The following is a 14989-nucleotide window of genomic DNA, read 5'->3' as shown; positions in this document are numbered from 1 at the left end:
ACGCAGCACCCCGGAGCAAATTTTTTTGCTATCCTTACCGGGCCGCCTATGGACTCCACCGGAAATCTTGGTCGTCTTTCTACACTACGTATGTAGGTAGGTAGGTATAGATAAAATGCAGAGCGGTGAAGGGGAATGGATCTCGTGATCAATGAGTCAGGTGTTGTTCAACGCCCCCAACGACCGGCGATCCCACATCGGTTTCACTTACATACCTACCTACATACCTACATACATAGAAATCTAAGTAATTAACTAGCTTCTTACATACCTATTCTTATTCTTCTTCTCCATAGTTATGTGTGCTCCATACTTAGGTTAGGTTAGGTTAGGTATAGGTAGGTTAGTAGTAGGCACATATGCAGTAGATCATTCACCCGTCCATCCACGCGCGGCGGCCCGCTCTCTGCTAATTTACCGCATGTAGCAACCCGGTCGAAGGAAGGCTTTTTCGGTTTCTTGCAGTCCGGGCACCTTATCACGTATGTATGTACCTAGTGTAAGGCGCAGAGAGAGAGAGAGAGCTACGGTGGGGTTTCACTTTCAGCTGCATTTGATATGTATTTGAAAATTACGTACCTACATGTTTGATGTTTGATGCTTGATGCTTGCATGCTCTTGAGACCGAGTGCAAGGCAGATAGACGGTGGCGGTGGTGTCGCGTGAATGAGGGCAAATTCAAGACATGCACTACATAACATACCTACCTAACATACATAGGCGAAAACACTGTATACATTACTGCTTGCATCATCACATGTAGATCGCAAAACCACGCGAATCCAGAGATCTAGACGACCATTGCTGGGCATCGTATAGTAGGCTGTGCGGACAATCAATGCGCCTAGACAGCTAGACAAGGCTTCGTTGCTCCTCGGGCATCCATGACGTATTGCCAACTCGTTCTTCTACCCTTGACGAGCTGAGATGGTTCTTGTTGTTTTTCATCCCATCTTCCCAACTTTTGAAACCTGCGAAGCCACGCAAAATACAATACCCTCACCTATACTAAAATGCGCCTGTGTTGGTGTTATGGACTAGACAGGGGGGACTCTTCGGCACATTGAGTTGGTTAACCAGGATTTTGTCATCTTCGGCCGAGAATGAGACCATGGATGATTAATTGATTGCTTCTCCGGCGGCAAGCGAAAAGAGCTGATGCATGCATAGTGTAGGCGGTCTGGCGACTGATGGATCTCGCGCAGAGTCCATCTACTATGTACTACATAGTAGCAACTCCGTCGGCCGCTTCGCACCGGTCATCTCGACCCGACAAAATACGGTCCCGTAATAACTAAAGCAAGGATCGTCACTTGGAACGGCGGTGGAATCTTCTGCAATAAGAAATAAGAAATAAGAAAACCGGGCAACACGAGCTTGTGCAGGTACAATGTCGCATGCGCAGGAATTACCAACGACCCCGTCGGCTACGCAGGGGAGGCGAATCAAAGCCGTCTTCTTCGACTTTATGGGAACGTGTCTAGATTGGCATAGCGGAGTCGCCAACGCTTTACCGGCAGCCATAGCGGAGGCAACCCGCTCCAGATTGGCGCTTGATTGGCGCGAGGAATTCTTTAAGGAGCTGCACGCTCGGTCCCAACAGGGCCTACCGCCTGAGGATATCGACATCACACATCGAAAAACTTTACTGAGAATCCTGGGTTGGGATGTCTACAAGGAAGAGCGCCGCCACTTTGTTGGGCTCGACAACCACGGCGGGTCTACAGGTATTGTTGATGTTGTTGCCCTTGCCCCGGACGGCGGCGGCACGGCTACTATCGAGCGCGCTGTGCGTTCGTGGCACAATATGGCTCCATGGTCGGATGTTCGCCCTGTGCTAACCGCGCTGAAGAACAAGCTAGGGCTGGAGCTATTTGTACTCGCCAACGGGACGACGAGGCTCCAGCTCGACCTAGTCCGATCTTCTGGCTTAGAAGGCATCTTCAGCTTGCTGTTCTCCAGCGAGCTTCTAGGCGTCTATAAACCGGCGCCCGAGGCCTACGAAAAAGCATTAGGGCTGGTGAAGGTCCGGCCGGACGAGGCCGTCATGGTCGCAGCCCACGCATACGATCTCAGGGCGGCAAAGGCGCTCGGTATGAATACGGTGTATGTGTATCGCTGGACGGATGACCGTAGCGAGGATATGGATGTTGTTAGGAGAGAGAATGATGTGTTCCTCGGTGAGGGTGAGGGTGAGGGTGAGAGTGAGAACGGAATGGAAGGGTTGTATTCCGCTATCGAGGTCTTGAAATAGGTCTCTAAGCAAAATTGCTAACTACGTAGTTCCTCGCTTCATATATTTACATACTACCAACAACCCTGCGGTAGGTCGCGAACCAGGTCTCTCGGTCCAGAGGATCCGTGGGCTGTGGCTCTTGGTAAACGAATATGTTGTGCATGAGGCCTCCCGCCGACGGATTCTTGAGCTCGTGTGAGTTGCATTTGAAGAAATGAGGCGCACAACATCGTCATAATTTAGGTGCATCGCGGCCCGGAGGGTTGGTTCTGTGTCCTAACATGTAGGTAGTGTATATGTAGAGGGGAGAAATACATACATATTCTGGTGGTGGTCTGCGCCTCCCGGGTTCTATAAAATGCCGACCGGCAACTCTCGGGGTGAAGTACACAAGTACCTAGGTTCTAACAACAACAGGTCCCCGGGCTTACTAGGATTTAAACTACATATAGTTAGCAGATCTTTATCAGGGTCTTACAGGGGTTTGTATATATTCGCGCAATCAGCGTCTAGATTTGCCAGATTCAGATCCAAATTAGGAAAAACCCTACTATGTAGTTTTAGTTTAACTGCGCTGGCCAATCAGACACGTATTTCCCACTTCGTCGCGCCTAATTTGAAAGTCGTACTAATGCTCTACAACCAATAAGACACTTCAAACTTCTTCTCCTTCTCAACCGCCGTGACTGGCGCCCCCTCTGCCTCTATAGCCGCCCAATGAGTTACGACGTTAAAGAAAACGACTACGGGCGATTCGCCTCGCGAGAGCCTCTCGTTTTGGCGGTTGCTTCGTCGCTTAATACCCGCATTGCCTCATCGCGAACCATATACCTGTTCGCCTAGGAGTGGTTGCGTCCACTCAGTATACTCGAACGAGCAGTGCTACGTAATTTCTGTAGCGGCTATGTCAGATCTATTCTGCATCTAAATCTACCCATCTCGTCATCTCTGGCTGAAGATGTCCAGTCGATCACCCGCTCCCCCATGCCGCATTATATCGGGCGTCATGTCGAGCACCCCATCAGGTCGCATCTGTTGGGCTAGAGAAATCGTCGTCGCTTAGGTCACGCGATCGAGAATGATTGCCAGCTATGCCGTCCGGGCCACGGGGGCCAAGGGAACGAACAATGGTCGAACAAAGTGGAAACAAAGATGTCAAGGAACGAAAGGTGATTCATAGGCCGGGCATCAAAATTCACTCGTCATTGCTAGGCCGTCGCGTTGTTCGCTCTTTTGTCCCACGTCTATTCACCCACACCTTTCATAGTCATTCTACTGAATACTCGAAAGTGTTCATTGTCTCCGCCTAGTTATCATCGTTACTATTTCTAACTCAACACCCCTGCCTATCTTAGTCTCTGACTTGACTTTTCTGTGATTGAATTTGCTCTTTTGCTACCATAGATATTGCTTTCTGTCACGTCCTAGTACATACTTTCCTACTTTCAATTTCTCATTCTACCTACATAATTATCTCCTGGCTTTTTATTTCCTTAAGTTATACCTCAGCATTGTAACAACACCCATAGAAAATCAGAAAACGTCGTATTCATCATAACTGCTCACCCCATGGCGTATCTCTGGGGCCCTCGAAGGGCTTTACGTCTCGCAGTAGTGCTTGCGACGGCCACTTCAGCCGCATATATCAGACCGAATATCCTGCTCGAGAGAGCCGATAGCACTTGTGCCGCAGACTTTACGAAATGCGCATTATCCGGGCTGCCGGACAACTTCTGTTGCGAACCGAATACGACGTGTATAGCCCTGGCTGGCAACACGACGGTATTATGCTGCCCGGAAGGCAAGACCTGTAACAAGATAAATCCCATAACATGCGATCTCGCGTTACAAGATCCTGTCACAAACCCAGAAGCTGAGATCAAGACAACGGCACTCGATGGAATTCTTGAGACGTGCGGGACGGGAACTTGCTGTCCATTTGGTTACCATTGCGACGGCACGATATGTGTGAAGAACACCGACCAAAGTCAGAAGCCGGAAACAAAACCAAGCTCCACAAGCACGTCCGCACCAGCTCCTACTTCCTCGCCTCCTTCGACATCTAAGACAACTACTGTGGCCGTAAGCGAGATAACGTCCGCTACGCCACCTCCCACGTCGCCCACGCCGCCTACCGCTCCGGACACCGAGCCAACCGACGAACCGCCTAGCGAGCCGGTTACCGAGGCACCAGCGCCGTCAACAACGGGCACGGCCGACACCGTGAGAATTGTCGGGGGAGTCATAGGAGGTGTTGTCGGCTTCGTCCTCGTAATTCTAGCCGTAATCTTCGTGCGGTACAAGCGCAAGGAGCAGCTCCAGAGACAGCAGCAATTGCAGCGTCCCGACTCGACTTCATCCTTCGGCAACATCATCAGTGCGCCCGTGCCTCATGCTAAGTATCCGAACGAGCGCATAGATTTCCTAGCGAAGCGGCCCCAGTCCGGCTCGCCTCGGAGCTTCGCGCCGTCGTCTCCGACGGCCGTGGCGTCGCCCGGCAGTCATCAGAAGCCCGATGAGGGATATGGCGGATTAGGGTTTATGCCGCCGAACTCGCCTTACTCGCCGTACTCCCGCCGCCCGGATAGCGAGATGTCAGACGCACCGCGCAGCTACCACGCTTCGGCCGAGATCGGCGGGCTCCGGAGCTTAACAGGCTGGAAGACGCATCAGCAGAACGGCGGCGGCGGGGGTGGTGCTAACAATTACTCTCACGTCCCGGCACCCCTGGTCACCCTAACGCCGGCACGGGATGGTACTATAAAGGGAAAGAACAAAGGGAAAGGCAAAGGCAAAGAAAGGGCTCGAGGCAACAACGGAGACGAAGACATGAGTATTAATATCTTTGCGGACCCGCGCACGGTGGCAGACGGCAGGCCAGATAGCTCCGTGACGACGTGGTCGACTATCCAGCAGCGGGCTGATAATAATAGCAACGCGACGCCGACCAGGGGGCAAGCGAGGTTGGGAGATGAACTGCCGAGATGGAGGTGATAAGACTCACTCCACCGAGCATTGCCTACCTCACGATACGCATAGCAGAGCGGGCATATATTTCTTTTCCGTCATCTAAGCTAGGTAGCTAAGCCGATCGCTTATCTTCATTTTTCCTTTGTCATCATCCAGTAAAAAAAATCTAGGATTCGGGAGGGAGGGACGCTTCTATCATGATACCACTGGGCGGACAGGCAGGCAGACAGGCAGAATAAGCCGGGCGGGGTTTTGCATTGTACGGCGTTGGGAGGGGAGGTTCATTTGCTTTTTTTTTTTTATCGACTTTACTAGGTATGGGTTGGAAAAGGAGGGACGAGTTTGATACTATGCTTCCGTGGATATACGATACGATAGGCGCCCTTCTTCGCAGAGATCAGAGCATTGATGTATATTTTATAGGTCGGTTAGGTAGGTTCGGTACCTAAGGTACCTTCGTGGTATTTATTAGGGGGCGGAGGGTGCTTTGATTTGCTGTTATTATGTCTTTTTAACTATGTGCCTGGCTGGGTGCGCCCTATGCATAGGTTAATAATACTTTCGCTTCTATATGCTTTTGGGGTATTAATCGGTAAATATGTTGTCTTTTACGTGATATCATGTTTTGCAACTATCCCGGGGTTGGTCCATTCATGTGCCAGATACTTAGATGTAAGTACCTGTCTACTACACGTAGAAAGGGGTGACAGCTAACTGGAAAACGTATTTACTTCCAAGTTATTTATATCGAGGATAGAGCAGAGGTCCAATCAAATACCTCGAGTACTATCCACGTAAATAAGGCAGAGATTAAAACGTCAAAACCGAGAACCCAATCGCGGTTCGTCTTGATATGCGCACATTTCAAACCTAGCCCATTTGATGCAGCATGGCAACTTTTCGTACAAGCGTCTCGGAGCCCATCTCAAAGTAGGTATGACTCTTTCTCCCATGTTCCCATTAATCGTCCATCAACAGCTCATACATACATCTCAATAATAGCCGACCACCCACGATCCAAATCCAAAAAGAAGCCACTCTCGACATAATTCTTTTCGGTTTACTAAACGGCACCAATACCTACTAACACCCCTTGGCCCGACTCGCCAGAGCTTGGGCTCGTACATGGTAAGAATATGAAAACTTTTAGAGAAACGAACGAGAGCTCTCTCTCTCTTCATTGCTTCTTCTTGTTGTTGTTCTTCTCCGCCGTCGGACTCGACGGATGCCCGCCGTTGCCAGTCTTCTCCATGCTCTCGTACTTCTCGTATTCCTCGTCGTCCTTGCGCTCGGCGTACCACTGTCCCGCCTGGAGAACCAGCACGCCGACGAGCACCAGCGCCAGAATCGTGTTGCTAGCAGCCAGGACCTTCAGGCTGTCCTCCCTCCCGAGGATGATCTCGCCGCCGGTCAGCGGGTCGCCGGCCCCCGCGCCGGGCCGCCCGACGCCGACGGCGGTCGGGTCGAAGGAGGAGGCGTCCTCGTCCCAGGCGTTGGCGCTGACGAGGCGCAGGCCCTTGACGATGTTAGCGACGTAGACGCCGACGCCGATCAGGTACAGGACCAGGGAGGCGCCGTCGAACAGCATGTTGGACTCGGAGGCGCGGAAGAGCTTGATGAAGAAGCCGAGGAAGCCGACGCCGACCATGATGCTTAGGATGCGCGCGATCAGCGGCGGGGACTGGTGCATGAATTTGAGGTGGATTTCGAGCTGGTCGAGGTACGTGGCCGAGATGGGGTCTTTGGTCCATAGGAGCGGGAAGTCGTATGGGAACATGGCGAAGAGGATGCCGAGGAAGAAGCATGTTGCTAGAGGGGAGAGAAGTGTTAGTGTCTGTATAGTAGGTCTATGTGTTTGTATGTGTATATATTCATTAGGTCGTTTTTGCGCCGCGGGGTTTAAGCAGCAGCACAGCGCAGCGCAGTAACAAGCAGAGAAGCAGAATAAACATACGTCCTATAATCATAAAAGTCGCAAACGACCCGGACCCGCGATAGTCCTTAGACCGGGTGGTCTTGTTCCAATCTACCCACTTATCCGCCATGGCGACCTGCGACGACGATGCTTGCGACGCGGTTTGCTTGAGGCTACGTAATGGGTAAGATAGATCGGCGGGAAAAGAAAAAAAAAGAACGTGCGAGATGTGGTTGATGCACGTTTTTAGTGCGAATTGACTTGTTTAATGAGTTTCGCCGTCGATCAATTAGGGAGGTGGTGGCATATCGTGTTTGCGCTGTTTGCCGCGGCTGAGGGGAGAAAGCTGAGAAAATGTGATTGCGGGTGCAGATGAATGGATGAGGTGTACTTTGTAATCTAATCTGTGCAAGGCTGTCATCTATGGTACATACCTGTACATGTATGCATTTAATGGAATATGTACCTAGGTATATATGCATATATAAAGTAATATGTAAAGCTGTTATTTAATGCATCAATAGGATTGCGTATCTCATCTCTCAGCCTTTATATAAGTGTAATAAGAAGCCTCTATATAAGTGTAATAAGACTTTTTGTACGGGTCCAATTGTCCCAAGGACTTTTTGCCTCGTCATTATACTGGTACCATTTCAGAAGCCCAGCTCGTTTATACCTATTGTTTACATCGCGCTCCAATATAAGGCAAAGCGTTGTATCGTTGCCTTGTTTCCATACTGGAATAAAGGTGCATACGAAATCATCTCCCACCTCGTTCGCTTGCTCAAACTTATCTTGCGAGTCTATCAAATCATAGTATATGTCTGTATTTGAATGTCCCTCGAAAAAGCACCGGCTTCGAGCTTCGTCGTGATATACCCAGGTCTTCCCCTGGTCGTACCGCCGCCACCCCGTATCCAATCGAAGGTAGCAAATCATGCACTCCATGTCAAGCTCCGCGGAGAGAAGCAATCCAAAAGAGTCCCCATTAGGCGGTTCAGGCACGATCCGCTCCCCAATGAGTTTGAAAAATGATGTATAATGACCTTCAACCCAATCGAAGAATTCCACCCCACCTCCCGTAGTCGAAGCCCAACTCCACGTCGGCGCATACTCGCTACGCCGGACTTGACCTCCATTGTAAGCCGTACTATACCACGTAAGGTAACGGCCGAACGCACCTTTCCATAGGCCAGCCATGTATGTGTCGCCGGTGGCTTCCTGGAAAGCCTTCGCCATGCCGGATACAGCGATCAATCTATCAGACTCTTTTGTAAGCCCACAAGATGCGTAATATTCCACAATACGAGTCCAGGATTCATAGATTTCCTTTGATCTCTCTTCATCGTGAGGCGGGGGGTACGGTTCAGTAGTAGTTTCTTTGAGTTTATGGAACATCAACACTGCTTTCCTATCCTTCATAGTTGTACAGTTTTCCGCGTTCCTTTCTAGATCTGCTAGGCTTTCACTTGTCGGTTTAGATTCGTAATTGATGTCCTCCAAACATTCCCAGAAGACCTGATTTCCAGCGAAATGAATAGTCCGCGTCGCTAGAAATCGTTCTTGTACGACCCAGCCGCGTTTATTGAGAGGCACTGTCTCGACTTGGTCATTCCAATTTGGAATACACCATGCCCACCATAGTTGAGCATCTATGTTCACCACAGCTGGATAGAGGTGCCTCTCACACAACTCTCTTCGCCTAAAAAGACCGTTATTTGCTGGGTTATATGACGCAAAGCCCGCCGATATATTGCAATATGAGTGGCGGTAGATATCTATCATCGTACTAGCCTCTCGTTGCCATTCGCTATCTGAATCTTGAAAGATGCATAACGAGTCGATCCAAATATATCTATAGCCGAGACGTTTAACAAGAAGGGCCGCGTCGCGGAATGTCGGCCACATTCCGTTGATCGGCGGTAATTTATCAAGCCTAACGCCTTTACGGAGTTGTGACTCTGTGTCTTTAAGAAGTCGTGGCATCTCATCAGCATCTCCCCAGCGATGAGATAGAGTCCAGTAGACGGGATACTTATGCATGGTACTGGATTCGGTTGATGTTGGTAGGCGTGCTTCGTTGTCGGTGCCGAATTGAACCGTGACTTCGGCTCTCTCTCGTAGAAATATTACCCCAGCTTCGGCTTCCTCAACGTCAATCACTCGAGTTGGGAAGAAGGTACCGATTTCCAAACCAGGTGATCCATGGTGTCCGTGTATTGAACCACAAGATTTATGGCTGGCTTGACAGGATGATATCCACTGACGTATTTTTCCTAAGGACTCGTCAGACCCTATGTTAGGGCCGAGGGTAGACCAAGGATGGGCCTCAACTTCGCTCAATAGTGCACGAGGTTGTTGTGCTAGAGGTGCTAAATGGACTAGGCAGCTTATCAGTATATAGGTGTACTAAGATGACAGGTTATTCCAATAATACTTCAGACCTACATTTGACATCTGAATAGCCGGCCCAAGAACTTTTGATATTAAGATGTATGAATGACATGGGGTTAATATCATCGAGCATGAAAGACGTGGAGATAATAAACTCCCCAGACTCGTACCGATGCGTTGCCCATAAATAATAGCAGATATAACACCTGCTATTCTTACTCGCTATAAGCTCACGATAATTTTGGTGTAATATGGTATCGTAGCCGTGCCGATCCCGGAAAATGAGCATACATTTGTCACATAACTTTCCTTCGACACTCTCCATAATCGTATTGTAAGTGAATTTTGAACTGCAAGAGCTGTAGACTAAATTCGATATTCGAGTATCGTTGGCGACAGTAAGTTGTTCGTTGGTTACCAGAACTTTGGTAATTTCTCTTCTTTACCTTGCGGTTTTCTTTTTTCAAGGAAACTCTGTGGTGGCGTGGACGAGGAGGCTTCGACTAGATATTATCCTACGATAAAAACTTATGCATTTTAAAATTTGAAGTATTTTCTCCCTTCGGGTATAGTTGAAAGCTCGAAACCCCGCGCTGCGCCTCTGCCATACCAGCAGGAAACAAATAGACGTAAGCCCTGCGGTAGGGGTATGCTCTGGACATGAAAAGTGGAGAGAACTCGCGTCCAGATTTAGACGAATGCGTAAGGGGTTTCATGTCAGTACCTACCTAGGTAGCTACCTGTTAATATACGATACACTCCCATTGACTGAAGATTACTTATGATCCAATTGCCTAGCTTACGTATACGTGCTTCTTTCATACTCCCCTCATTACCCTCGTCCCAGATCCCAAACCCATTCGTAGAAAATATATTAGTACATTGCTAGAAATATATAGACATATATATCAGACCAATCTCTTAAATGGATGGGCCTCCGTGTTGAATACCCATTCGTCCAAGTTGATGAGATCGGGCTCGCTGAAGATCAAATAGAAATACCTATAGCCCAGTTGTTAGTCCCGATCCATCTACGACATGGCTATTCCAGACAAAGCCGAGGGAAAAGAGAGAAATCAACTTACTTCAAAGTCTCGCCCATCCAAAAACTCTCCATAGAGTCCTTCTTCGGAGGATCGCCATGAACCGTGACGTCGCCTAGAGCCGCATTCGCTAACGACGTCTTGGTGTTCATCTGGATAGACTCAAACATAACCCAGGCCGACTCGAGTAGGTCTGGACGACCGGTGATACGATATAGAATAAACACGCTCTCTATGGCTTCTGGCCGTAGGAGGTAACTTGGCTCGGGGATCATCGTGAATCCTTTCGGAAGTCTGGACTGGGCGATTATCTCGTCCGCCTTCTCTAAGTCATCTAAATCCTGCTCGCCCGCCTCCCGTAGGACAGCGCGCTTCCATACTAACTCATCCCACTCGCATTCGTTGTCGGACTTACAAGGTTCCATGACGAAGGTCTCGGGCATAATTCCGAGCGGCATCGCGTTATACGTCCAAATACACCCGTCTACTAGCTTCGTAGCCATTTCTAGATGTTCCGGTTTCTCGAATAGTTTCCCGCCGATTGCGAGCATTCCACCAGCGAAGCAGACCAAATGCTGGCCTTGGTGCTCTAAGTATAGGGCTTTCTTCCCGTCCTCATTCCCTATATGCATGGTACCTGATATTAGGATGTCCGCAGTATCCGGAACCATGGGCCGGAAAAGAAGATGTTTAAGAGCAGTTTTCATCGAGTTCTCGTACATAGACTGGTATGAAGGCATAAGCCCACCCGTCATAGCGTACATCTTCGGCAGATATTCATAGGTACTGTCTGCAAGAGCCCCGAGCCCAAACGTGGTGTCGCTATTGAAATTCATGTCTCGAGGATTAAGCGCGAACGGCCACATACCAGGGAGCTGAGTGGTGCTTTGCTGCTCTTCGAGGGCCTCTCTGATCCTCTCGGCGGCATCATACCATTTCGGGTCTCCAGTCAGCATAGATAGCCGCGTAAACTCCATGCTGAACGAGCCGACCTCAGCAAGCCATTCCATTTCGGGTGCAACCTGTTTCCCTCCTTTCTTGGCATTCTCAAAGTCCCAACGAGATATCGGCATACGATTAGGCGTATCAAACGCCTTGTATAGCATATCCCCGACTTCTCTGGCCTTGCGTAGCAATCGTAGGTCGCCGCTTAAGTCATAAGCTGCAAGAAACCCTCCCAGATAGCGAATTGCGGTTTCAAAAGCATTTACGGTTTCTATCACGCAGGTCGTAAAGTCGATGTTAACCGCAGCATTTACGGCCTCCTCAAACTCGGACCGCATCGACATGATCCATAAGGTATCCAAGCTGTCGACCAAGGTAGCCCCCCAGCCTCCAAATAACTCTTTGGATTTGCCGCTGATAGGAGCTAACTCATCGCTCTTAAAAGCCCTAGACCTATAAGACTTCCAGCAACGAGCGAACGCCTTCTTAATAGCTTCTTGCCGCCCCCGACGAATCTTGGCATCTTTACTTGATTCTTTTCCGAATGATTTTTGAATCTTGGGAAGTACACGTGGCTTGCCGGTGGGCAGCTGTCTTATATCCTGGACGGGATAATGTGTGGGAACTTTCCGCCAGAAATAGTTATCATCCTCTATAGCCTGTGCGATAAACAGGGGATCTTGAGATGCGCTTCTAGAGCTGGTTAATCCGTAGCCATCCTGAGTGATCCAGGAATAGTAGAAAAAGAGGATCAGCGTCGCGATGGCGAAAGGGAACCAGACGCGTCTTCGCAATATCATCTTTGCGAAGAGCTAGCTATCTTAAGTACCGAAATAGATGGAAATATATGAGATTACTATATAAGGCATTGAAATAGCGATTGTTGGAGCAACTTTGTTGTTGTTAGAAGGTAAACGGATTCACATAACTAATGGATCAATGAAAGACTAAAGTATAGGTTAGGTTAGGTACCTAAGTTCACTATTCTCTAAGCCTCATTCTCCCCTGAAGTCGCCTATAGATTCGGGTAGTGATGCGCACCCCACGTAGGTACGTACTGTTAGGTATTGTACCTGTGTGACTGATCTTATGTAATACAAATCTTACTCGTATTCCCTTCGAATTAAATTGTGTCTACACTACCTATGATTCATCGTGTTTTCATACTTTCACACATTCAACAATACGAAACTCAAATTGGGATAGAGATATCAAACTCTACTTATTACATATTCCAAGCGAATTTACCACGTTTATCAAATCATGCTAGTTCTCGACTTCAAACGGTGGGATGTGCGATGTAATACTGCTTAAGAAGTTGAGTGACCTCACTACATGTCGGAGACTTTGAGTGAGATGACCATCTCATCTCACAACAGCGACGTCTCAGTCATTCTCCGAGAACACGGGAAATTGTTAGATTCACTCTCTTTTGACGACCTATGAAATATGTACAACTACTCTACTCACTGACATACGATACATCTCATTTCGTCTATCCTTGGCTTCTGATAGCGATTCGAATCTTGTCGCTACGTTAGGACAAGTCCAGCAACCAACAATTCTGTTTTTTGACGGCCTACATAAATTTATCTCTGTAGGTATACCTCTTTATATATTAACAGAAAAAGTGTCTTAGTATGTGTAACAACTCATCACCCTCTCATTCACCGGCTCCCGGGAAAAGGCAGCACAGCAACACCTCGCAACCCATCTGTACCTTTAGCCCGGATTCCAAACACGACATCATCTTTGCTCAGTGGTACTGTGACTTCAATAGCATTGCCAACGTCGAGCACACCCGTCCAAAAGGGCGCGCTCGTAGGACGCCATACCACTTCATAACTACCATCGTGTCCGGTAGCAGGCGGATCCCAATAGAGCGTGGTATTAGTACTCAGGGCCGACGTATCAACACGCACATTCTGGGGTATCCCGGGTGCCGTCGCAAGACTCCACAGCGCAGCGCCGTTGACGCGCGCAACACGCGCCACGTACTCGAAGTCGACGAACTCAGGCAGGTCTCCGAATTGTTTCCCATCAGCGTCGACACGCACATCTTGATGCTGGTGCGCGTAGTCTTCATGCGGCTCCGTGAACCGGGCAGCCGGGTACCCGGCCTCGAGGAAGGGCCGATGGTCGCCGCCGCGCAGGTACCGGTCAAGGCGGTAGACGACGGAGACGTTCATACCCGTGGCCGTATTTTCGGCTGTCTCCTTAACGAAGCGTGCTAGTTGGCGTGCCGGCGAGTCGTTCTCACCGCCGATCGTGAGGCGCGTCTCCCGCGTCGTGCTGTTCTCGATCGCGAGACCAGGCAGCCCCTGCGCGAACAGCCGTATCACGTACGGGTCTACGGATTCTCCATTCGTCCCGCCTTTTGGCGATCCCACGATGTCGTTTGTGAACATGCCTTCGACCTTTACGGGTACGAGCGGAAATTAGTGTCAATTTAAGTCTCCCATGGCTTGTTTAGGCTCATGCTCATACAAAGGGACGTAACATTGTCTAGGGACATACATGGAAAAGAGCCATCTGAAGTTTTACGGGTTTTTACATCAAATGCGTCTATCCCAAGCCAAAAAGAGAACGGTAAACTTACATTAACCCTCGGCGTGGCATTGGCGTACGTCTGAGCTAGGAAATTCGCCCCGTAAAGCCCCTGTTCTTCACCTGCGACGGCTACAAACGCGATACTCGCCTTCGGGCGAGGGTACTGGGGCTGCGATATGATCCGCGCGAGCTCGAGCGAGATAGCGACCCCAGAAGCGTCATCGTCGGCTCCAGGGGCGTCGCTTTCATAATTCAGCGGATCCGAGACCCTCGAATCGTAATGCCCGGACACAACGTATAGCCGGTTATCCTCAGTGCCGTGTAGAGTCGCAACGACGTCGCTGATGAGCACCGGGAACAAGATACGGCTATTATCCGCCTCCTGCGTATACCCTATTGTTTCGACGGTCAGCTTCCCATCGCTGGCGTCGGCGTACTTCTGGAACTCGGCGTGAATCCAGTCGCGCGCCGCTCCTATACCCCGCGTCGTCGAATTTTGGATCGATAATGTGTGCCGCGTGCCAAACGACACCAACTTCCGAATTGTAGCCTCGATGTTGGCCGGATCGACTTGCGCGAGTATAGACTCGAGATCCGCCGACGGCGACTGCGGTAAGTTTGGCCCGCCTATCGTATTCGGAGGCCAGCTCGACGCCAGGCATGTCAACGTAGACGGCGGCTCCTCCGCTCTAGGCCTCAGGAGCACGTTGGCCGGATTGCTCGAGGTGAATGGTGCTGCCGCACAGAGAGTCGCAGCGGCAATCACCGCCGAGAATGTGAGTTTCATAATAGCGATCATATACCTACCTAGAGATAGTATATAGAACCGTAGACGAAACCCTTTACTTAAGTAAAGCTAACTATCAATTATTAATAATATATAATATATAATATATAATAGACTTATAACAAATACCCCCAAACTCTCGCGCATAA

The 14989-nt window shown here is 49.5% G+C and overlaps 6 protein-coding genes across 6 annotated transcripts; 2 read left to right on the top strand and 4 right to left on the bottom strand.

The window, feature by feature from the left end:
- Positions 1-1468: 1468 nt before the first annotated feature.
- F5Y00DRAFT_255526 (HAD-like protein) lies at positions 1469-2254 on the top strand (the record flags this gene model as incomplete). The annotated part of the gene is made up of 1 exon (XM_048010296.1): positions 1469-2254. One exon carries the CDS (start codon positions 1469-1471, stop codon positions 2252-2254), a length of 786 nt encoding a protein of 261 aa, XP_047861067.1.
- A 1422-nt stretch (positions 2255-3676) lies between these two features.
- F5Y00DRAFT_181256 (uncharacterized protein) lies at positions 3677-5789 on the top strand. The gene has a single exon (XM_048005005.1). It carries the CDS (start codon positions 3806-3808, stop codon positions 5228-5230), a length of 1425 nt encoding a protein of 474 aa, XP_047861066.1. The 5' UTR covers positions 3677-3805; the 3' UTR covers positions 5231-5789.
- Positions 5790-5833: 44 nt separating this feature from the next.
- Positions 5834-7494, bottom strand: F5Y00DRAFT_181249 (Shr3 amino acid permease chaperone). Its single transcript, XM_048005004.1, has 2 exons — positions 7161-7494; positions 5834-7015 (listed from the first exon to the last, which is right to left on the bottom strand). Exons 1-2 carry the CDS (start codon positions 7249-7251, stop codon positions 6384-6386), a joined length of 723 nt encoding a protein of 240 aa, XP_047861065.1. The 5' UTR covers positions 7252-7494; the 3' UTR covers positions 5834-6383.
- Positions 7495-7694: 200 nt separating this feature from the next.
- On the bottom strand, positions 7695-9627 carry F5Y00DRAFT_265886 (HET-domain-containing protein; the record flags this gene model as incomplete). The annotated part of the gene is made up of 2 exons (XM_048011852.1): positions 7695-9502; positions 9570-9627. The coding sequence occupies 2 exons, from the start codon at positions 9625-9627 to the stop codon at positions 7695-7697; spliced, it is 1866 nt and encodes a 621-aa protein (XP_047861064.1).
- Positions 9628-10506: 879 nt separating this feature from the next.
- F5Y00DRAFT_247124 (glycoside hydrolase family 47 protein) lies at positions 10507-12442 on the bottom strand. The gene has a single exon (XM_048009246.1). The coding sequence runs from the start codon at positions 12301-12303 to the stop codon at positions 10597-10599; it is 1707 nt and encodes a 568-aa protein (XP_047861063.1). The 5' UTR covers positions 12304-12442; the 3' UTR covers positions 10507-10596.
- A 533-nt stretch (positions 12443-12975) lies between these two features.
- On the bottom strand, positions 12976-14840 carry F5Y00DRAFT_273299 (Zn-dependent exopeptidase; the record flags this gene model as incomplete). Its single annotated transcript, XM_048013151.1, has 2 exons — positions 12976-13920; positions 14103-14840. The coding sequence occupies 2 exons, from the start codon at positions 14838-14840 to the stop codon at positions 13171-13173; spliced, it is 1488 nt and encodes a 495-aa protein (XP_047861062.1). The 3' UTR covers positions 12976-13170.
- Between the last annotated feature and the right edge of the window lie 149 nt (positions 14841-14989).

This window comes from Daldinia vernicosa (genome assembly GCF_022497035.1).
Source record: "Daldinia vernicosa strain CBS 139.73 unplaced genomic scaffold F5Y00scaffold_61, whole genome shotgun sequence".
Classification (NCBI taxonomy): domain Eukaryota; kingdom Fungi; phylum Ascomycota; class Sordariomycetes; order Xylariales; family Hypoxylaceae; genus Daldinia; species Daldinia vernicosa.
This window is presented reverse-complemented; position numbering and strand designations above follow the sequence as displayed.